The following is a 22,514-nucleotide window of genomic DNA, read 5'->3' on the forward strand; positions in this document are numbered from 1 at the left end:
CTTTAACGTGACTCACACTGTATACATAGTTTGTCCCAAAAATAAATTGCATATTATTCTTAAATTTATAAACGGGCGAAAGGTGCACGCATAACCAGTTTCACACCACCACCTGAGCTGTGCTCTTCCCCTATCTTTTGAATGTATGCAATTGCACACGTTGAATGACAAACATGATCAGATGTTCTCCAAGAATGCGTTATGCATGTTCCCCTTGTNCATCACAAAGTAGGCAACTCCGATAATTGGACGAAAACTAGCGCACTTACCCTACTTTTCTGTCTGGATTACGTGGAAGTTGATTGACCTTTCAGGCATTGCAGAATATAGATAGGTAGGTATTGCCATGCGTTGGGCGCGGCTGCATTGATCGCCCGGTGAGATGCACGCAAAAGTCTAGCTAGGTAAAGGGCTAGCTGTTGGATTACCCGGTCGATAATAGTTCAGGACATTTGAGTTTTAATACTTGGTAATATTAGTTCAATGGTTTAGGAGCTGAATTTGCAAAAGTTGGTGGAGGAACGAGTGGTGGGAATTGAGATTAGTTCCGTATTGATAAGACGAATGGACAACGTCCATCCTTTGTGAAATACCGAGATAGCTAGACACGAGACGCTATTTATTTTTAGTCTAAACTAAATAGTTATTAGACCACAACAACAACACCTGTATTGGTCACACGATATGAGCTGACGCGACGTGCTTGTTATAGGTAAGTATAGATAGTTTGTCCCAAAAATAAATTGCATATTATTCTTAAATTTATAAACGGGCGAAAGGTGCACGCATAACCAGTTTCACACCACCACCTGAGCTGTGCTCTTCCCCTATCTTTTGAATGTGCATGTATGCAATTGCACACGTTGAATGATAAACATCAGATGTTCTCCAAGAATGCGTTATGCATGCCCCCTTGTGGGCGCTTGGGACACGAAGCATTATGGCACAAAAGAGCGGCCAAAAATTTAAATCTTACCTACATATTCTTATTAAAATTATAAAGACCTACCTACATAACATGAAAAGAGTGTTTAGCTAAACGTGATGATGCCTTTTGCACATCTTTTCTTTATCACTGTCATTGGTGTCTCAGTTAAGTGAATGACCCGTGAAAAAACTGAATAGGAGCAATAGGAGGCACATTTTTTAATTTCTCAATGTGGATTGTAGGTTTGAGAACCGCTGATGTTTGTGCACGCCGTAGTTCACTGCACTTCCAATGCCAGACAGACACGCTAGCGACCAAGGACACAAAAATGATGATGCATCTTTATGCACAAATACTCCTCAATAAAACTTTAGTTTATGGTAGGTACCTAGTGTCACTTTTGGCATGGTCACCGTGATGTCGATATGTTTTCAAAACTTGTTTACAATGTTAAAATAAATTAGGCGCCCTACAGATGTAAAATGTGTGGTAAATTATGTTCTTGAGTCCTTTATACAGGGTTTTTAGGCCTAATAGCAACTCCTGGGTTCAATTTCGGGGTGTCAGACCTTCAATAAGGATAGGAAGAGAGAAGTTCGAGCTAACCCTGAACGTGAAACAGTTCAAGAAGGAAGAACTAAGGGTAAAAGCAAGGCCAGAGTATGTCATTATCGAAGGGAAGCAAGAAAAGAAGTCGAAGAAAGGATACGTGATAAGGTTTCTATTTTATGTACACAATACCACAATATTATGTACTAGTTACATTTTTACTCATACACTGGTAATCAATAAAATTGACCCTCCCGCGACAAGCACTTTCAAACGTATGCATCCCCTTGGCACCATTTAAGAACCTAGTTCTAAACTTAATTTCATTAAAGGAAAGGTTTTTTTTACCCAAAAAAATGTGGTTGTAGAATAAGGCGGCCAACCGTCCCGCATTCTGCGGGACCGTCCCGTAATGACAGTTGCAATTCCGCATTGCAATATTTAATAAAATAGTCCCGCAAATCGTCCGAGGCGTCCCGTATGTCCCGCATTCTTCGTTTCCCATCGTTTTGCTCGCATAAAAGTGTTCCACATCAAAATACAAATGACTTTTGCCTAGCCATCGTCCAGTACCTACTCTGTTTGCCAGGAACAAACGCTCCTACGGAACGAGTTTTTTCCTTAATGAACAGCTTATGGACATCCGAAAAGTCGTCACTAAAAGTAGAAACATTACGTGCAATGCTAATTATAAAATCAATATGGGCAGCTGTGAAAACTTTTTGGACATTCTGAACCAAAACCCAGACCTATTAAAAAATGCCACTCATGTGAAAAATATGATTTAAAAAATGTGGGTGTCCCGCATTGACTTATTATAAAGTTGGCCGCCTTATTGTAGAAGAATCCAGAGTCACTTCTTCAAAAAGTAGGTAGTTACGCTTGAGCCAACTTTTATGGCTATAAAACTGATAAGTTGGGATTAATCGCTATCCATCTGTTAAAGAGGACACCTGAGATCATTATTTGGTTTTATAACCATAAAAATTGGTCTACTTAATTGATCCCGGAGATGAGCCCAAAGTGAGGTCTTTTTTCAAGTCACATTTATTGTATTATATACTTAATAAACAATTATCGTAAACGCGATATGCGTTTATGTTAATTGTTTATTAAGAAATTAAATGTGTTTTTCTTTAAGGATATTTATTGGGCTTTCAAATAACACCAATATTGTTGGGGCACCATGATTGTGTCAGTAGAAACGAGTTTTCCTGTAAAACGTAGGTGGGCCGATTGTTGTGATGACCAGTATTATAGTTCAGTAACACTAGCTTCTGCCAGTGATCCATGTCTGCCCAAGGATTTCTGTCTATCACAAAATCTTTCGCGCTACGTCCTATTCCTAAACATTAATTTTGATACCCTATTCCCCTATTCTTGAAACGTCCTTCTCTGAGACATAACCTACTTACACAATATCCATTCAAAGCTCACTGGAATTGGATCAGCTATTGTGGCTATTATGTAGATTGCAGATGATCGTAACATTGTAGCACGGTGTAATTTGTGTAGGCGCTGCTGAGAGCGCTATTATTGGGTGCAAAAAACTTGCAACAAACGGACATAAGCTATCGCGTTCATATTAGTGCATAATATTGTAGATTGGCGGAGTTGCTAACTGCCTGCGGTATGCAAACAATATGCAATTGCAAACCACAATCAGCAGGACGGGAAGTAAGGTGATCGTTGATCGAGTCAGTTGACACATCGACTGATAAATACGAATGAAAAACGAGTTTTGTTTTCGCATTATGATGCTTATAACCATACTTAAGTATACAGCGTACATGACACAATTACCTAATAGTCATATATGCATAAGGCTCTTTCAAATTTTAGACCTTTTCCTTAGACGTTAGTCATGCTCTTCGTACGTTTACAAGACCGTACACTCTGTTACTAATGTTGTTATTTTAATTTCAACGCATTTGTTAAAACGCGTTATTCGAAAAAGCCTTTAGGCATAAGGCAATGTTTTAAAGCAGTTCGGCATACTTACTCCCCAAAATATTACCTCTTTTCAGACAGTTCGTCCGCAAATTCAAGCTCCCTTACGGTTGCACTCCGGAAACGATGAAAATCCACCTATCCCCTGACGGTATCCTCACAGTCACAGCTCCAAGACAGACTTGCGACAAAAACTTGCCCTGTGAGACCGTCATCCCCATATCAGCAGCTGAGCCGAAGGTCAAAACGGAAACCTTGGAGGCTGTGCAGCACATCGTCGAGAAAACGGCTGAGAAACCGAAGGATGAAAAGAAATAATTTTGATAGTCTGTAAAACGGTGATAAATATTGTATTGTGATGATTTGTAGTTTCTGTGACTAACTAAACTACATTAATATCTACCTGGCCACTACCATACACCATTCAAGACATGAAACTATAATAATATTTACGGTAAAAGTAAAAGGTTTCTTTTGTTCACCAGCTATTAGGTAGGTAGGTATAGTTGTAGTGTACATTTTGCACATGGACGAAACGAATAATAATATCAAAAGGTCATGGATAAGAGATAGCAAGGAGGAAAAGTACCTACTATTCAATATTATTATTGTCCATTTAAAAATAACTTTAAACGTAAACAAGTCATTCCTCATTTTTCTTATCACAAATCAATATCAATCGTGTCGAGCAATTTCCAGACCTAGCTAGGTATCTTGAAAATAACTACCTACCTACTTACTTTCTTTTATTTTTATAACAAAAATATTGCCGCAGCTGGTTCGCGTAAACAAAAAGGGAAAAATTATGGTTTAACATAACATTTTATGCATTCCTGAGTAAAAACCTAAGGAGATCCGTCCGAACCATGGTACTATTACTACTTATTATGTGTCCGAACTAATAAAGTCGCTGACATAGCCCGACGGATTAGCAAGCTGAAGTGGCAATGGGCAGGGCACATAGTAGGTAGGTACGCAGAACTGACGACCGATGGGGCAGCAAGGTTCTGGAGTGGAGGCCACGTACCGCAAAACCCACAAGGTCTAGTGTCTATGTAGGTATAACTTTGTAATAGATGCAATTTTACAAAAATACACAGTCTGATGTTTTGTCTACACGTCTACAACACTGACTGACTCATCGCACTTTCTAGACTGTACCATACTGTGAAATAATAGGTAGGTATCTTTGTTGTGTTCAAATAATAGCGTTCAAGATATCGGTACTTAGCTAGAGTAAAGCTACCGATTAACCTATTAGCCGCCAACCCATATGAAAAGCAGTATCACAGGCGCCAAGCTATGGCGCCTGCTGGAACAGTAAGAAAAAATATTTACTGTTTTGAAAATAAACAAAAAGAGGGTACGGAAACGTTTGTCTTCTATGTAGAAGACCGTGGCTCTGAAAAGGTTAAGAACAAATATCTTCAATGAAGAATTTCTAAAGTTATTCATTCAAACCTACGTCATAATTTCGCGGAAAACTATCTACCTACTGACTATTACGAATTGTGATAATAAACAACTTCTTGACAGAAATATTTCCACGTCCAGTTGCGTAGGGGGTGCTAAAAATATACGTTAATAATAATTTTACGTAAACACTACAAACGCTATTTTTGATTCAATGTGACTCAGCCACCTGACCTTCCTGAAATTTCTGAATTATGATAAACAGAGTTATGTAAGCCATTTAATACTTAATACGAGTAAATTATTTACGCAAGTTTCTTCAATTCTTCACAATACCTGGTTACTTTTTATGAGGACACATAGTATGGTTAAACTCTAGAAGTACCTACTTATCTAGGAAAACCCTATGAATATAATAGACACATTAATTAAATCTTTACTCATCAGTAGATAATTTATTAACCTGTCTAGTGCCAGTAACTGTTAAAATACCTCCTGCCTGTAGAAAGTTCTGTATGTAATTGCGTTTCAGTAAAATATTATTTCTTAATAAAAATCCTCTTTCAGACGCAAATAAGTATGCACAATAATAGCAAACAGAATTTAACTTGAAGTTAAAGCTAACTATTATTTTGCTTCATACTTACAATTACAGGTTTTACGACTAATATAAGCAAGTTAACATCTTACTAATATTATAAATGCGAAAGTTTGTATGGATGTCTGGATGTTTGTTACTCTTTCACGCAAAAACCACTGAAAGGATTTTGATGAAACTTTACAGTATTATTGTTTATAACCCAGAATAAACATAATAGGCTATAATTTATGACGATCTGTGAGTTCTGTGACAAATTAATTTGACGCGGGTGAAGCCGCGGGCAAAAGCTAGTTTATAATGTTATTAAAATTGATAATCCTAATTTACTCGTTGCTAAAATTCCTTAGGGCCACCTTTTATTTTACAGTAAATCTGATGAAAGTTGGATTCTTCAATGTTGTAGTCATTACATTAACCTTTGGGGGCGCGCAGCAACGAACTCCTGCCGAGAACGTTCTCGCCCGTTCTAAATACGACTCATGTGCCAAATAAAACGGCGCGCGCGCATATAAACTCGAGACTCGAGCGCATTCCACTAGTATCGACCTAACACTAGTTCACTACAGTACACTACACAGGCAAAATGTCTATCATCCCGCATTTCTTCGACTACGCCGCGCCGAAATGGCCGAGGAGGCTCCTGGACCAGAACTTCGGACTGGCCTTAACACCAGAAGACGTCATGTCAGCTGTCACCAGCCCAGTCTTCCCTCGCCTCAGCCCCTGGTGGCCAGAAGTAGCACAAGGCGTGGGATCTACAATCAAAGCTGATAAGGACAAGTGGCAAATCAACGTTGACGTTCAGCATTTCTCTCCAGATGAAGTCGTTGTTAAAATAGTGGATGGGTTCATCGTAGTGGAAGGAAAACATGAAGAAAAGAAAGATGAGCATGGCTACATATCCAGGCAGTTCACGAGGAAGTTCAAGCTTCCAGAAGATAGTAACCCAGATGCGGTGGAGTCCAGATTGTCTTCAGATGGCGTGTTGACTGTCGTCGCACCCAGGAAAGCGGATTCAGTGAAAGGGGAACGTTCTGTTCCCATAACCCAAACGGGACCTATCAGGAAGTTAGTGGACGAAGCTAAGCCAGAAGTGAAGTGAATTTGAAGATGCAGCGTACAGTCACCAACTACAGTCATTATATTATAAGAGCTAAGGTATTCAAAGTGATAAAACTAGACTATTATCATTCAATAACAGTCTGATTATGTGTAAATTCTAAAGACTGCTAACTTAAGTTTTAAGTGAAAATAATAAATACTTTTCGTATAGGTAATATTCTGTGTTTTTTTGCAACTAGCGAACGTCTGACTTTTATCAATCCTGAATAAGTTTCTAAATATGCTGTGCTATACGTATCTAAATGAGGAAAAGTTAAACACAAAACCCGTGGCTGTCTATCTTAAGATCTATCTATCAATAACCATCCACGCCTTTTCACAACATTTAATGCAACAGTGCTTGTTAAATAAGTCAATCTTTTATAAGAAAACTAGCTGTGCCCGCGACTTCGTCCGCGTGGAATAATGACTTTGGGTAGGCACTTTTAATAATTTAGTCTAATTATTTTACAAATTATAGCTTTTGCCCGCGACTTCGTCCGTGGAGAAGTCGAAAACGTTCTCATACGATTATTTTTAAATGTTTTAACGTTGTTATTATCTAAATGTTTGAATACTTTTAAAATATAAAAATCAGGTTAAATAAACATGAAAATATTTTTTTCTTATATTTTATGAATATGCAGCTCGACCTTTGATCCGGTGAAAGTTACTCGGTGGTTTTATTTTTTTACAACGAAATCGAAAACTACACCTACCGCAGTATTATTGGTAAACTTTTTTTTATATTTTCCTACGGGTGCTAGAATCACCAAGCTTCCAGCATGCCACTGGCCGTGGGAGAAGGAGCTTTTCCTCAAGACTACTCCCACTAACTCAAGGGCCTCCGCCAAAACTCTCGCGCGAAAATGAGTTTATGTATACAGCGCAAGCAGGTGCCCGCGGCATGACTTTCATGCATTACTATGCAATGTTAGGCGAGCGCACGCAGCGGGCACCCACTCCGAGGTTAAGTGGAGACCCCTAGAGTATGGTAGTCGTTAACATGACGTCATGATTGTAAAAAAATGCACTAATGAGTAATTAATATCAACTTTGAAGCAAATCACCACTAAAATAACTTTCTACCCCTTTTTAACATAGTTAGGGGGTGCATTTCACTAAAATACGAAACACGTCTTCCATTAATTCTGTTATAGAATGCTTATGCAAAATTTTAAGTAGATTGGACGAAGGAATCTCGTTATTTCATACAAACTTTGCCCCTCCTTTTTACCTCCTTAGGGGTAGAATTTTGGAAAATCCTTTCTTATCAGATGCTTACGTCATACAAAGAACACACCGTCCAAGTTTCAGGTCTTTACGATCAGCGGTTTAGGCTGTGCATTGATCCATCAGTAGCGCGCGTAGTACTTGATCATTATTTTGCTGCGATGTGATTTTAAAACTGCGATATCTCCTAAGATATTTATTGAAATCGAATGGTGTAAAGGGCAAGAATGTTTAAAATTAAATACTTGTGGTGAATAATTTATTTATTTGGATAAGGATTAATATCATGTTTATAAAAACACCTTCGCAAATAATGCATTATTTTAAAACAGATTTTTTTTGCATAAAAAGGGTTACTATGAGCCAACCTTAAAAGATAGACATATGCTACCGCGGACTTTTTTAAAGAACTTTTAAAGGGGAACAATCCTGTCATACATGATTTTTGCGAAATTTTAACCGTTTACGCAGCGTCAGCTCTCAAAAGGAAAAAAATCACTGATTTGAAATATTCTTCATTGGTGCTCCGCTCCTATTGGTCTTAGCGTGATGATAAATAGCCTAAAGCCTTCAGGAACTAACGGGCTATCCAACACAAAAAGAACTTTTCAAATCGGTCCAGTAGTTCCTGAGATTAGCGCGTTCAACCAAACAAACAAACAAACAAACAAACAAACAAACAAACTCTTCAGCTTTATAATATTAGTATAGATTTAGAGATGCTCTAACACATAATTTTTACTATTTCTTACTATAATCATTTTCAATTTGTTGTAAAGTCTTCCCATCAGTTTGCGGAAGCAAAAAGTACAGTAATATTAAGTCAAGGAAAGTCACCACAGCAAATGTCGCATATGTGGCTATTATTCCATAGTTCATCATTATTCCTGGTGTTATATTGACCGATATAAATAAAAGGAAGAAGGAGAATCCGGCACCAATACCTGAACCCAATCCACGCAAAGTACTTGGAAATATCTCTCCCACGAAAGTCCAGCTTAATCCTGCCATCATGCTACCTAACGCCATGTAAACCATCAAAATCGTAATGGCCAGCCAAGCCAATCCATCGGATTGAACTACTGTGTATACAATCAATGCTATCAATAAAAGTAAAAGACTACCACAAATAATGAAATAAGATTTCCTTCGAGGGATATATTTTGAAAACGCGAACATGATAAAAACGCCGAAAACTCTTGTGGAATCTGTAATAAGCATCACCATAAAGGAATCTTCTTGTCCAGAGAATGTGGACTCAATCCTGCGCAAAGAAACTCATGGTGTTGACACCACTGAATTGCACAGTTGTGGACAGACAAATCACCGTGAACAACGGCAGCAAAAATGCTTTACTGGAGGCAGCTCTTAAACAATCTTTGAAAGTCAACTCTGGTGGTCGATCTTTTTGTTTTTCTAGAATCTCTGCAAGTTCTTTCTGGGAACATTCATCAGTGCCCCGAAACCACCTGAAGGCTTGAGTCCCTTTGCCAATTTTGCCTTTAGACATGAACCAGAGTGGGCTTTCTTTTGCTAAAACTTGCAGACCAATACCGAGGAGGACGGGGAGACAAACGATGAAGCAAGAGAGTCTCCAGCTGAGATATCCGGTGAGGATATGGATGAACAAGATACCGCCGTTGCCTGACACCGACAGAGTGAATATAAAAGCTGGTCGGTCAATGGGACTTACTATTTCTCCGAGGCAAATCGCGCCTAAGGACCGAAAGACACCAGAACTCAGTCCTGTGAGAACTCTTCCAATGAGGAGGGCTAGGACGTTTTTCGCGAAGGCCAGGACGATCCATCCGGCCAAGAAAGGCAGAATCACGATGAGATGCGTGATTCTTCTCCCGTACCTGTCGGAGAGGAGGCCTCCAGCGAAGCAGCCTACTGCCATTGCGAGGCAAGAACTCGAAGCTGAAAAAATAACAAAGTGATCTTTAGATTCGTATCTTTTATGTTCAGGATGAACTGGATTACTGGATGGCTGGGAGCTTCCCGAAGGTGCTTTAAAAAGTAACATCTCTATTTCTCTCACACACCCTGAGAAGTTTGTATGACTGAGAGAGACGATTGATTAGTTAAGCTGTAGGGTCCGCAGAGTTAGATAATTAGGTACTTTAAAATCATTGTACAGAGTTAGACCTGCATTTTATAAATATCGCTACGTACCAATCCATGAGTCATAGGTGTCACTGTAAGGAAACTCATCGTCCTTCTTAATCTGCGGCAGAAGAACGGCGGTGAACCCAAACGTGCATCCAGTTATGAGGCAGAACATGTTGCAAGACATTGCAACAAGCATCTGAAATAAAGTGACGATCATTACAATTACTTAATACAAAGTCATTACAATTACTTAGGGGGCGTCCATAAATTACGTGAGACTTTTAGGGGGGGGAGGGGGTCAACGAAAACCTCACTAAATCTCACGTGGGGGAGAGGGGGGGTCTCGGAAAATATCACGTAATTTTTCCTACAAGAAATAGAGTAAAATTGCCAGAAAACTGGGTTATTGAAGTAAAAAAAATGCTTTTTTTTATGATGATAATGACAATTTATTCTAAACCGTCTAATCAAATTAAACTAAAAATGCCTCCATCAGCATTTGTGAACACTAAAGATGCAGAATAAATGTCGAAATTAAGAAAATTCGAAATTTAAAAAAAACGTCGCTATTGCGTAAAAAATTGGCCAAGTGCGTGTCGTACCACGCGCAGTGTAGGGTTCCGTAAGCAAGTGCTTGTCTTACTAAACGACTGGAAGCTACGGAACCCTGCACTGCGCGTGGCACGACACTGGGTTACTGATTTTTTCATATAAATCTAATAGACTCGAAGCATAGACATGGCAAAATAGGCATTTTATTAAATATCACGTGAGATTAGGGGGGTGGGGGAGGGGGTCAGGCAAAATCTCACCAAGGGGGGCGGGGGGGTTGAAAAATGGCCAAAATTGTCTCACGTAATTTATGGACGCCCCCTTAAGTCAAAATCAAGTCTATAGCCAATAGAGTCGATAGTGGTATTTTAGGTAGGAAAGCAATATACCTACTAAACACGGGACTATTCCCACCTCTCTTTCCAAACGCTGCAACTCCTGTATAGCCAGGATCTACAGCTTGACCGCCAATAAAAACCCAACCAGTGAAAGTCAAGTTTGTCCCGAGGGAATTTAAAGTTTAAAGTCATTGGACCCGCAACGAAATTAATCAGAACATAGGAGGAGTTCGAAGTTAGTATTATAATAGTACAACAGGTAATTAAATTAATTACTTACTTGCTTTAATAAAGGCGAGGAAACTTTAGGCATAACATTTTTAAATGTTGATTGATTCACCATTTTTATAGATCTTGCGCCATATTATCACATAATTCAATATTGGGTACAAAATATGTAACTTTTAAATTAACTATACGATCACTATTTTGCCATATCTGTTTAATATTTAAAACACACTGGAATTTAAGAAATTGGGATCGCAGAGCGTGTCGCTGTCGACGTGTTCTGCGTAGAAAGAAACTATTATTATTTTAATTAAAGAGACGAGTGTAGATAAATGGCAATGCCAGACTTTGTATGGAAGGTGGCGTCTTTTTTTTTTCGCGCGGCCATCGACCAAACTTTGTTTTTTGATTACAAAATAGTGTAATAAACCAAACTTACTATGGCATGTATACCTCTAAACTCAGTCTGAACGGAGTTACGAGCATTAGAAGTTTGATGATTTTCATACTAGATTTGCTTTTTGCGCGCAAGTTTTGTAAGAAATTGCAACAAAATATTGCGCTATTTTTTTATTGCGCTGATTCTGCTGCATACTGATGTCTGGAGCCTTTAATGGATGATATTGTTTGTTTACACATACAATGTCACTATTTTGTTGCAATTTCTTACAAAACTTGCGCGCAAAAAGCATCATCAAACTTCTAATGCTCGTAACTCAGTTCAAACTGAGTTTAGAGGTATACATGTCATAGTAAGTTTGGTTTATTATACTATTTTGTAATCAACAAACAAGGTTTGGTCGATGGCCGCGCGAAAAAAAAAAGACGCCAATTTCCGGCATTGTCTTTTGTATTTCATTTACATTCTTAATTATTTGGTATTTTTAGATAGGTACTTAGCACCTACTCATAACTAAACTCTAGGCGTTACGCGTTGGTTCCTGTCGCCTACCTAGGGCAAACAAATGCTATCCTGAATCTGATTAGTTAATCAGTTCCGGGAAACCCAGTAGGTACTAGGTACCTACTTAGTTATGAAATTTTCGTATTTAACACGTTCAATGCCGTCACGTATGTTTAGTTTTTTAGTAGCTAAAGATAGCAATGCTGCGACGAATTACATGTTCCTTAGTCTCATGGATACATTTTAGTTTAATGTAAGTATACTCTCGTTTGTTTTCAAGTTTCAGCTGTTTTCAAAGATCTTTCCTATGCCTACTTATTATTAATGAATTTAATTCAATATTGTTATCCAAGGTTATGTGGAAATCCTTGGGGGAGGCCTTTGTCCAGTGGACGTCATTTGCCTGAGACGAACGAACGATTGAATTGAATTAAAGCTAATACTGCTACAGATTGACTGAAATTAAATATAATAATTTCAAGTAGGTATAACAAATACTTAGTCATTTTCAGATACAGCCGAGGGAAAACTTAGGTACACAAAAAGGATTTCTTTATTTTCTAAATTTAGGTATAATACTAAACCATTAATACAAATTACCTTACTGACTGACTTAAACTTTTTTCTTAACATAATTACCTAGCTTAGCTATCCTTGGTTTATTTTTTTGTCATCATAACCACTTTCAATTTCTTGCAAAGTCTTCCCGTCTGTCTGCGGTAACAAGAAATGCAGGAAAAATACAGCAAATAGAGTCACACCCGCAAACATGGAGTATACAGCTATTATACCATGATTCACCATTATTATTGGCGTCACATTGACTACTAAAAATAATAGAAAGAACGAACTGGAACACCCGATTCCCGAACCTAATCCGCGAAGGCTACTTGGAAAGATCTCTCCAACAAAAGACCAACTTAAACTAATCATAATACTACCTAACCCTATGTAAACCAACAATAGTATAATGATAATGGAAAACCAAACTACCCCACTAGGTTCAAGTGCTATGTATGCAATCAATGATAACAACATACATACAAGCGTAGAACAAGAAATCACGTAAAATTTCTTTCGAGGTATAAATTTTGAAGTGAAAAACAGTATAAAAATACCAAAAATCCTTGTGGCATCCGTAACAAGCATCAACATCATTGGGTCTAGATTACCAGAGAATGTGGCTTTCAGCAAATCCTGGGCATAGAAACTCATGCTATTAACTCCTGTGAATTGCATAGTCGTGAACAATAAGAAAGACGTTAACAACGGCTTTACGAATGCTGTGCTGCACGTGGTTTTTAAACCTTCTGTAAATGACAAACTTTGTGGTCGGTTTTTCTGTTCAGTCAGCACATCTGCGAGTTCTTTTTGAGCAATCTCGCTGTCACCCCTATACCATGTGAATATTTCCGTGCCTTTACCAATCTCTCCCTGGTATAAAAGCCACAAAGGGCTTTCTTTTAAAATTGCTTGTAAGCACAAGCCCAGGACAGTGGGCACACACATGATGAAACAGGCAGTCCTCCAATTGAGATATCCTCCGAACAAATGACCGAGGAAAATTCCGCTGGTAGATGAAAGTGACAGTGAGAAAATTAGAAAAGGTCTGTAGGCTGGGTTTGCGATTTCTCCGAGGTAGACAGGGCCTAAAGATCTAAGGGCGCCAGTACACGCCCCTGTTATGACCCTCCCAATTAAAATCATTGTGATGTTCTTTGCGAAGCCAAGGATGAGCCAGCCGGCTATGAAAGGCAGGGCGACGAGGAGGTGTGCGAATCGCCGGCCGAACCGATCGGAGATGACGCCGGCACTGATGCAGCCAAATGCCATCGCAAGGCAGGAACTGGAACCTGAAAAGTTAAAATGTAATGGTAAACCAAAAGTTCCAAATACGGTGGCAACAATTTATTACACCAGCAGTTAAGGGGTTTAAAAGTAAGTTTACTATTTTTCTTTCAGTAATCTTTAAGTACGAATAAGTTCATCACTAATTTTATTAAGGTGGTAGTAATTTATATCGTGTTTTCGTGTTAATTAGTGACCACAGACGTGATAAGCTTGGTGTCAGTATTTAGTACCCACTACCATACGTGTCTTACATGGCTTAACTTCAACGTATCCTTCGATGAATGCAATGCAATCAATCTTTGGGAGTTTATGAGGATAATTAAAATCAAGATTCTTACCAACCCAAGAGTCATAGCTGTCATCGTAGATAAAATTTGTTTCGTTTTTGATTTGGGGCAAGAGGACAGCACTTAAACCAAAGGTGCTTCCAACTCCGATGCAGAAGAAGTTGCAGGAAATAGCAACGAGCACCTGGAATTGAAAGAAGAATCTACTTATTATTGTTTTTGGAATAAATTACTATGACTATGACTGGAACTGGCTGACTAGAGTCAGATAATAAAGTGATGTACACCACCTCTGAACATCTACCTCCAACTTACCACGGGATACCATCCTTGTAAGGTTAATATACCCATTTTATAGCGCTGTGTTGAGTCTTTTGGTTTTTATCATTATCGTCAAAACACTACTGTGTGTTAACAAACACTGAGGAAATTAATCCACCTCTAAATATGTAAGTAGTGCAGTGTATCTACCTACTCATTAAGTAAAACTTAATTTAAAATTCTTGCTAGAATTCTCGGAATATAAAATACTAGCTGTGCCCGCAACTTCGTACGCATGAAAATAGTTTGAATATTTATCCTGTTTTCACTACATTTTTCATTGATGCCCAGCTGTAAGCGCTGGGCTATCCAACACAAAAATATTTTTTAAATCGGACCAGTTATTTCTGAAATTAACGCGTTAAACCAAAGAAACGAACTCTTCAGCTTTTTATTAAAGAAGATTAAATTATAAAAATTATAAAGATCTTAATCTCATTTTGTTAAATGCTTCCTTAAAGTTTTATGCTGTGTTGTATAATTTATGATTTTATATCGGTTGATGTTTTTTAATTTTTCATGTTTTTTGTAATATTTCCAATACGATAATGTTATTGTTTATGGAATAAATGACTATGACTATGACTATTAGATATCAATTAATAGAATTAAAATTTGGAACTAATTAAGAACTTACTTGTTTTAGTAAAATCGAAGATACTTTAGGCACAACTGTTCTGACCATTTTCACACAAATAACCTCAGTTTCATGAAAACTTGATAGTTCTTAACATTTCATTTGTTTTCATAATAATAAACACGTTAAGCGTAACAATATCCGTTTATTTCATACCACGGACTGTCTGTTTCTGGTCTGTAATAATAATTAGCATTAACTGTTCATTACCTTTGTGGAAGGTTTTCATGTACAGTCAGAAGCAAAAAATACCTTTTCAGCGCCAGTGTTTATAGCGTCATAGCTTGGCGCCTAGCCTGGCATACAAATTATGATACAATACAACGCTTTTCATATTCGTTGGCGGCTAATCTATATCTATATACTTATAATAAATCTGTAGAGAGGTCAATTCTGTACATGAAATATATTTTCAAAATAACTATCAGGGGGTGATTAGTGGTCGATACTGATGCCAAAAATGCAATCAGTAAAATTTTTGTCTGTCTGTCTGTCTGTCTGTCTGTCTGTCTGTCTGTCTGTTAGACTCTTGAAATTTGGCATGCAGGTACCTTAGTAAACTTAAAGCTTAGTTACAACAGGATATTGCAAAATTCCCACGGGAACGGGAGTTAGCGGGAAAAAACATTTGTATGTAAAAATCTAAACCGCGTAAGATAGACTCTTGAAATTTGGCATGCAGGTATCTTAGTAAACTTAAAGCTTAGTTACAACAGGATATTGCAAAATTCCCACGGGAACGGGAGTTAGCGGGAAAAAAATTGTATGAAAAAATCTGAACCGCGTAAGATTGATGAAGGGGGGGTAAAACGAGATCCACGCGTACGAAGTCGCGGGCGGCCGCTAGTAGGTTAATAAACTTTGAACAATAATTATTCTATCAAGCGATAAACGCAAAATGTAACGTTTGTTGCTTCCATAATAGAATAGTAGGTAGGTACATTAGGTGTTACATGAGATAGAAATTAAGCCAAATTGTTTTATTTTTTGGTACCAAATAAATGTTTTTTCTTTCTTTCTTTCAAAAGGGTCCTGTAGTAATAACTATTATTTTAATTTGCCATTGTTCCATGGAAAAGTCGTTTAACTGTATTTGACATAGGTAAATCGTGAAATACTAATATAAGGCCATGTTTTTATTACCTATTTTATAGAATAATTATTTGTTTATTATGCCACAAATTATGCTTTTAATGACTGCGTGTTGCACGAATTTATATTTAAAAAATATTCCTAGAGTAGGTAGGTACCTACAACTTGTTTAAATTAGATAGTATTCAGTCATCTAGTATTGTTACCTATCTATTATTTAAAAGCTTCAACAGAGTATTTAAATAAATCATAACAAAAAACTTAAATTTACTGGCTATAACGGATTACTAATGTTTGGCCAAAAAACGTTTCCCAAATTATCACATCGCAAACAACGTTTCGCAAATTTTCATTTGGCAAATTCTCATTTGGCAAAGCAACTTATTGCAAACTTTTAATTCGCAAATGTTTTTTTTGGCATATTATTGTTTAGCAAATTATTGTTTGGCAAAGTATGGTTTGCCAAATGTTTCATTAGGCAAAAATATTTCACGATAAACTATTTACAAAATAATTTGATTGGTGCATAGAATGGTATACAAATTAGCTTATGGTTATTATTTTGATTAGTGGGGAGTTAATATAAAATTTGTTCTACATTAATTTCCTTATTTCATTCTTTGTATTGAAATTTCCAAATGATTCATTAACAATAGAGGTGATTCTAGCGCTCGGCGGCCGCTGCCGCGGCACGCTTCGCTCGCCTTCGCGCATTAAGGGTCACTGTTCTAACCTAACCTAACCTACTATTTTCTGCAATACCTACTTTTTGCAACCATACTATTTTCTGCAATGTTTTACATAAAATTATTGTGAAAACCATGATCATGTGCCTTATGCTTTGATTTGTGGGTAACGGTGGGTAAGTATGTGAAGTGTCAATTTGACCAAACAAATTATTTGGGATATAATATTTGGCAACATAAAACATTTGCTATATAAACATTTGCCAAGTAAAATTTGGCCAAATGATAATTTGACCAAATGAATTAGTTGCGAAAAGTACAGTTGCTAAAAGTTCATTTGGGAAATGAAACTTTGGCGATAAGTTGTTTGCGAAGTGAAATTTGGCGAAAAGTAATTTGGCCAAACGGAAGGATACCGTTTATAACACATGAAGCAGCAAGACGGTCAATGCAATGGGGCAGCAAGGTACTGGAGTGGAGGCCGCCTACCGGAAAACGCAGCGTGGGACGTCCACCCACAGGGTGGACCGACGACATCATAAAGGTAGCAGGAAAGCGCTGAACGCAGGCCGCTACCAACCGGGTATGTTGTTACATTGGGGGAGGCCTATGTTCAGCAGTGGACGTCCTATGGCTGTCAATCCCCACATTACTCTATTAACAACCCGAATAAGGAAACTAATGTATATTTTTAGGAATCTCCGCCGAGTCGCCAACACAGATGTAATTAAGATGGTTTATTATGCATTATGTCAATCCTTGTTGACATATTGTATAACCTCATGGGGCGGTGCACCTAAATCATCAATGTTGCATTTGGAGAGGGCTCAGCGTGCAATTTTGAAAGTGAGCAACTCTTTGCCGTTTCTCTTTCCAACGAAGGATCTTTACTCACGCTGTAATGTACTTTCGGTTCGAAAACTTTTTATACTGCATACTGTTCTGCTTCAACATTCTTGCCTACAATACAATAATTATCTTAAAGGCACTAGAAGGGAATACAAGGTTTGCCCCAGCAGGGAATTACGTACACAGTTATCGCATAGATTTTTTTGTTTCCTTGGCCCATATTTATATAATAAATTGAACAAAATATTATCTTTCTACTCATTACCAAAGTATGCATGCAAAAAACTGATACTTGAGTGGCTGTTGAATTTGGACTATGGTGAGGCTGAGGATTTGTTGAAGGTTTTGCTATGAGGGCTCATTCATACTACACATGCCTGACACACAAAACTCACACACTCACATAACGCACTTAATATTACTAACAGTATCACGTGTTTTTATGTATAGTGATGTGCAAGTACTTGTGATCTCTCTTCGCACTTTGCGCGTGTTTATCTGGTCAGATTGTTAAGTTCAAGGAGCAAGTTGAGGGCCTGGTGATCTATCACACAGGGATTACCCTAGTTTAGACACCAGTCTCTCGCAAAGGTTCTGTTATTGTAACATTCACAATATTGTAGTACCCATTATTCTTTGTTACCTTTGTGAAGAGAAAATAAACATTTATTTTATTATTATTATTATTTATATCTAATAAAAAATCCTTAGAAGAAAATATTAAAAGCGACTTTAGATGAAGTAATTGCTTGCTTCTGAAATATATTTTATTAACGACGGACAACTACGGAACCCTACACTGCAAGTGGCACGACACGCACTTGGCCAATTTTTTTACTTAAGATTTAAACCCAGTTTTCTGGCAAACTCTATTTCTCTATTTCTTGCGGAAAAAATTACGTGATATTTCCTGTGACCCTCTCCCCCACGTGAGATTTAGTGAGGTTTTTGTAGACCCCCTCCCCCCCCTAAAAGTCTCACGTAATTTATGGACGCCCCCTTACCAATCTACAAAATAGCCTCTTACAATGGTGCTTAGGGGCTTAGCTACGACGCACTATGGATCGAAATTGAGATTTATGGACATAGCGATTTTTTTCACAATTTCTATTTGAAAAAATTACCTATCGATAGGTTACGTTATTCTGATGAATAAATGCTGCACAAGTTTTTCTCTAAAACCAATAGTTTGGCTGGAAAAAAAAATTTTCCATTTTCGTTGTATGGAATGAAACATAAAGTGGTCGATTTCTATGACTAAGCCTTGACAGATCTTGCTTTGAAACTACTTGAGCCTTGTTCTATGGCTTGTTGACTATAATCCTACACTATCAGCGCGCGCCCAAAGTTGCCCGTTCACAAGTTATGAGGTTCTGAAAAATTAAAAAAAAGTAAGTAAAAGTGACTTTTTTTTGGAATATCTTTAAAGATTTAACGAAAATATAAAGATTCTATACGTTAGTAATGTAAATTAACCTTAAATTACTGATAAAAACACATTATAATAAAATTAATAGTAATAAAACAAGCGATTGTTTTTTCACAATTTCTGTTTAAAAAAAATACCTATCGATAGGGTATGTTATTCTGATGAATAAATATCATGAAACGTTTTTCTCTAAAACCAATAGTTTGGCTGGAAAAAAATATTTTCCATTTTTGTTGTATGGAATGAAACATAAAGTGGTCGATTTTGACTAAGCCTTGACAGATTTTGCTTTGAAACTACTTGAGCCTTGTTTTATGGCTTGTTGACTATAATCCTACACTAACAGCACGCGCCCAATGTTGCCCATCCAGAAGTTATGAGGTTCCGAAAATTAAAAAAAAAGTAAGTAAAAGTATCTTTTTTTGGGTATAATTGGGTATATTATCTTTAAAGATTCAACTAAAACATGCAAATTATATACTTTAGTAACGTAATTAACCTTTCTCTTGTCGTCTTATCTAAAGAAAAGTCAATTTTACTTACTTTAATTTTCATTTTTCGGAACCTCATAACTTCTGAACGGGCAACTTTGGGCGCGCGCTGTTAGTGTAGGATTATAGTCAACAAGCCATAAAACAAGGCTCAAGTAGTTTCACAGCAAAATCTGTCAAGGCTTAGTCGAAATCGACCACTTTATGTTTGATTCCATACAACAAAAATGGAAAATATTTTTTTCCAGCTAAACTATTGGTTTTAGAGAAAAACGTTCAATGAAATTTATTTATCAGAATAACATACCCTATCGATAGGTATTTTTTATAAACAAAAATTGTGAAAAAAAATCTGATTTTATTACTTTTAATTTTATTAAAATGTGTTTTTATCAGTAATTTAAGGTTAATTTACATTACTAACATATAGAATCTTTATATTTTCGTTAAATCTTTAAAGATATTCCAAAAAAAAAGTCACTTTTACTTACTTTTTTTTAATTTTTCAGAACCTCATAACTTGTGAACGGGCAACTTTGGGCGCGCGCTGATAGTGTAGGATTATAGTCAACAAGCCATAGAACAAGGCTCAAGTAGTTTCAAAGCAAAATCTGTCAAGGCTTAGTCGAAATCGACCACTTTATGTTTGATTCCATACAACAAAAATGGAAAATATTTTTTTCCAGCCAAACTATTGGTTTTAGAGAAAAACGTTCAATGATATTTATTTATCAGAATAACATACCCTATCGATAGGTATTTTTTTTAAACAGAAATTGTGAAAAAAAATCTCTGATTTTATTACTTTTAATTTTATTAAAATGTGTTTTTATCAGTAATTTAAGGTTAATTTACATTACTAACATATAGAATCTTTATATTTTCGTTAAATCTTTACAGATATTCCAAAAAAAGTCACTTTTACTTACTTTTTTTTTAATTTTTCAGAACCTCATAACATGTTAACGGGCAACTTTGGGCGCGCGCTGATAGTGTAGGATTATAGTCAACAAGCCATAGAACAAGGCTCAAGTAGTTTCAAAGCAAGATCTGTCAAGGCTTAGTCGAAATCGACCTCTGTATGTTTCATTCCATACAACGAAAATGGAAAATATTTATTTCCAGCCAAACTATTGATTTTAGAGAAAAACTTGTGCAACATTTATTCATCAAAATAACGTAACCTATCGATAGGTATTTTTTTCGAATAGAAATTGTGAAAAAAATCGCTATGTCCATAAATCTCAATTTCGATCCATAGTCGCTGCGACGGTAAAACCTGCAGCTTGTCTTCTCTCCTGTGAGTGTTTAGTAACCCTTTCGGACCCGCGCTTAAACTAGAAAGAAATTTGTAATTTTGAACATGAATTTTAGGTAATTTGGGGCCGCAGATTACGAATCTGCTATAATTTTCCAGATTTTCCGCCGCCATCTTGGAAAATTCATATAGGGTAAGTGCGCTAGTTTTCGTAGATGATGATGATGATGAACACATGAAGCAACAAAAATTCATACCCATTCATTCAGATAGATGCGCCGGCAACTGTACATTGACGAATGTATGAAAGAAATTATGGAAAAAAACCGTTCCGCTTTTATTTTAGTGACAAAGACTTTTATGTTTCTGGTTTCTGTGACCGGTCTATAGGTACCTACCTAGTACCTATCTACTCGTACATACTTTTGATATAATATGTTATACCTACCTACCTACTAAAAGATGCAAGATGCAACTGTACAAGTTGTAAGCTGGTGAAATGCAGCGTTTGCGAAAAAATACGATGTGCATGTGAAATAACCCTCCTTCTGGCGCAGTGGGGTAAAATTTCGGTGCGTCGAATGTAAATTTACATTCCACTTAAGTGGTTTGGTTAGTACTTAGTAGGTACCTACCTAGTACCTACCTATCTGCGGAAGCTGTAGAGAGGAGGCTCCGTAGGCGATGTGTAGATGTCCCTTCATCTATACTTAATATTAAAAGAGGTAAAGTTTGTGTGTTTGTATATTATTTTGTTAAAATTGTAAGGGGTAATCTCGGGATCTACTGAACCGATTTTAAAAATTCTTTCACCAATAGAAAGCCACATTATTGCTGAGTCTCATCTTAAATACGTCAATGTCATCTCACTACCTACCTAATATTAAAAATGCGAAAGTTTGGATGTTTGTTACTCTTTCACGCAAAAACTACTGAACGGATTTTCATAAAACTTTGCAGTATTATTGTTTATAACCCAGAATGATATATAGGCTATAATTTATGACGATTAGTGATAAACTAAATTTCACGCGAGTGAAGCCGCGGGCAAAAGCTAGTATACAGGGTGTATACTAGCATTTACTAGGGTAAATGGGTATGAGCCGACACTAGCCCATGTTAACATGGTCATATAAATGGTATGGTGAAGTCAGAAATTTGATATCATAATAATTTTTTTTTTTAATTATCATACAAAATAAATTTTATAAAATCCGACTTGTATGAAAATGAAAATAGGTACCTAATTAAAATGAAGATATCAATTTTCTGACTTCACCGTACCATTTATATGACCATGTTAACATGGGCTAGTGTCGGCTCATATACCTACCCATTTACCTAGCTAACACCCTGTATAAAAAAAACGAAAAATTCCACGCGGGCGAAAGCTATGCATTCAGACACTTGTATGCAAGTTTCATGTAGGTAACAAGCTTCTCAGATAGGTAACAATAAATTCTAAGTGTGTTATTGAATTTAGCATAGCGCTTCCCCTACAAACAAGTTATTTTTAGCGTCCTACCCACGCCTGCCTACCGAGAATTGCGAGACAGCTTTCTGGCCCTTTAACTTTACGGCTAGTAGGTAGGTACCTATCAGCAAAGGGAATAACAATGTAGGTAGGGTCATGTGTTCAACAATGAAACACTAAAATTTCAAAGTCTCATAAAACTCTTATTTTCATAGATAGAAGTCTAATTT

At 36.9% G+C, this 22,514-nt stretch overlaps 4 protein-coding genes across 6 annotated transcripts; 2 read left to right on the plus strand and 2 right to left on the minus strand.

Moving 5' to 3' along the window:
• The first annotated feature begins 1,361 nt into the window (after positions 1-1,361).
• LOC114358388 (protein lethal(2)essential for life-like) lies at positions 1,362-3,819 on the plus strand. The gene is made up of 2 exons (XM_028312346.1): positions 1,362-1,645; positions 3,505-3,819. The coding sequence occupies exons 1-2, from the start codon at positions 1,425-1,427 to the stop codon at positions 3,743-3,745; spliced, it is 462 nt and encodes a 153-aa protein (XP_028168147.1). The 5' UTR covers positions 1,362-1,424; the 3' UTR covers positions 3,746-3,819.
• A 2,134-nt stretch (positions 3,820-5,953) lies between these two features.
• Positions 5,954-6,713, plus strand: LOC114358390 (protein lethal(2)essential for life-like). The gene has a single exon (XM_028312349.1). The coding sequence runs from the start codon at positions 6,025-6,027 to the stop codon at positions 6,541-6,543; it is 519 nt and encodes a 172-aa protein (XP_028168150.1). The 5' UTR covers positions 5,954-6,024; the 3' UTR covers positions 6,544-6,713.
• Positions 6,714-8,599: 1,886 nt separating this feature from the next.
• Positions 8,600-11,123, minus strand: LOC114358365 (facilitated trehalose transporter Tret1-like). The gene is made up of 3 exons (XM_028312311.1): positions 11,058-11,123; positions 9,951-10,083; positions 8,600-9,695 (listed from the first exon to the last, which is right to left on the minus strand). The coding sequence occupies exons 1-3, from the start codon at positions 11,118-11,120 to the stop codon at positions 9,034-9,036; spliced, it is 858 nt and encodes a 285-aa protein (XP_028168112.1). The 5' UTR covers positions 11,121-11,123; the 3' UTR covers positions 8,600-9,033.
• Positions 11,124-12,515: 1,392 nt separating this feature from the next.
• LOC114358384 (facilitated trehalose transporter Tret1-2 homolog) lies at positions 12,516-15,142 on the minus strand. Of its 3 annotated transcripts, none has more exons than XM_028312338.1 (3): positions 15,006-15,142; positions 14,099-14,231; positions 12,516-13,762 (listed from the first exon to the last, which is right to left on the minus strand). In XM_028312338.1, the coding sequence occupies exons 1-3, from the start codon at positions 15,051-15,053 to the stop codon at positions 12,558-12,560; spliced, it is 1,386 nt and encodes a 461-aa protein (XP_028168139.1). In that variant the 5' UTR covers positions 15,054-15,142; the 3' UTR covers positions 12,516-12,557. The 3 variants fall into 3 exon arrangements, with proteins under 3 accessions (XP_028168139.1, XP_028168140.1, XP_028168141.1); XM_028312339.1 differs by lacking the exon at positions 15,006-15,142 and adding an exon at positions 14,363-14,479; XM_028312340.1 differs by lacking the exon at positions 15,006-15,142 and having other exon boundaries at positions 14,103-14,180.
• Between the last annotated feature and the right edge of the window lie 7,372 nt (positions 15,143-22,514).

This window comes from Ostrinia furnacalis, unplaced genomic scaffold (genome assembly GCF_004193835.3).
Source record: "Ostrinia furnacalis isolate ACB-3 unplaced genomic scaffold, ASM419383v2 OfSCF3905, whole genome shotgun sequence".
Lineage (NCBI taxonomy): Eukaryota > Metazoa > Arthropoda > Insecta > Lepidoptera > Crambidae > Ostrinia > Ostrinia furnacalis.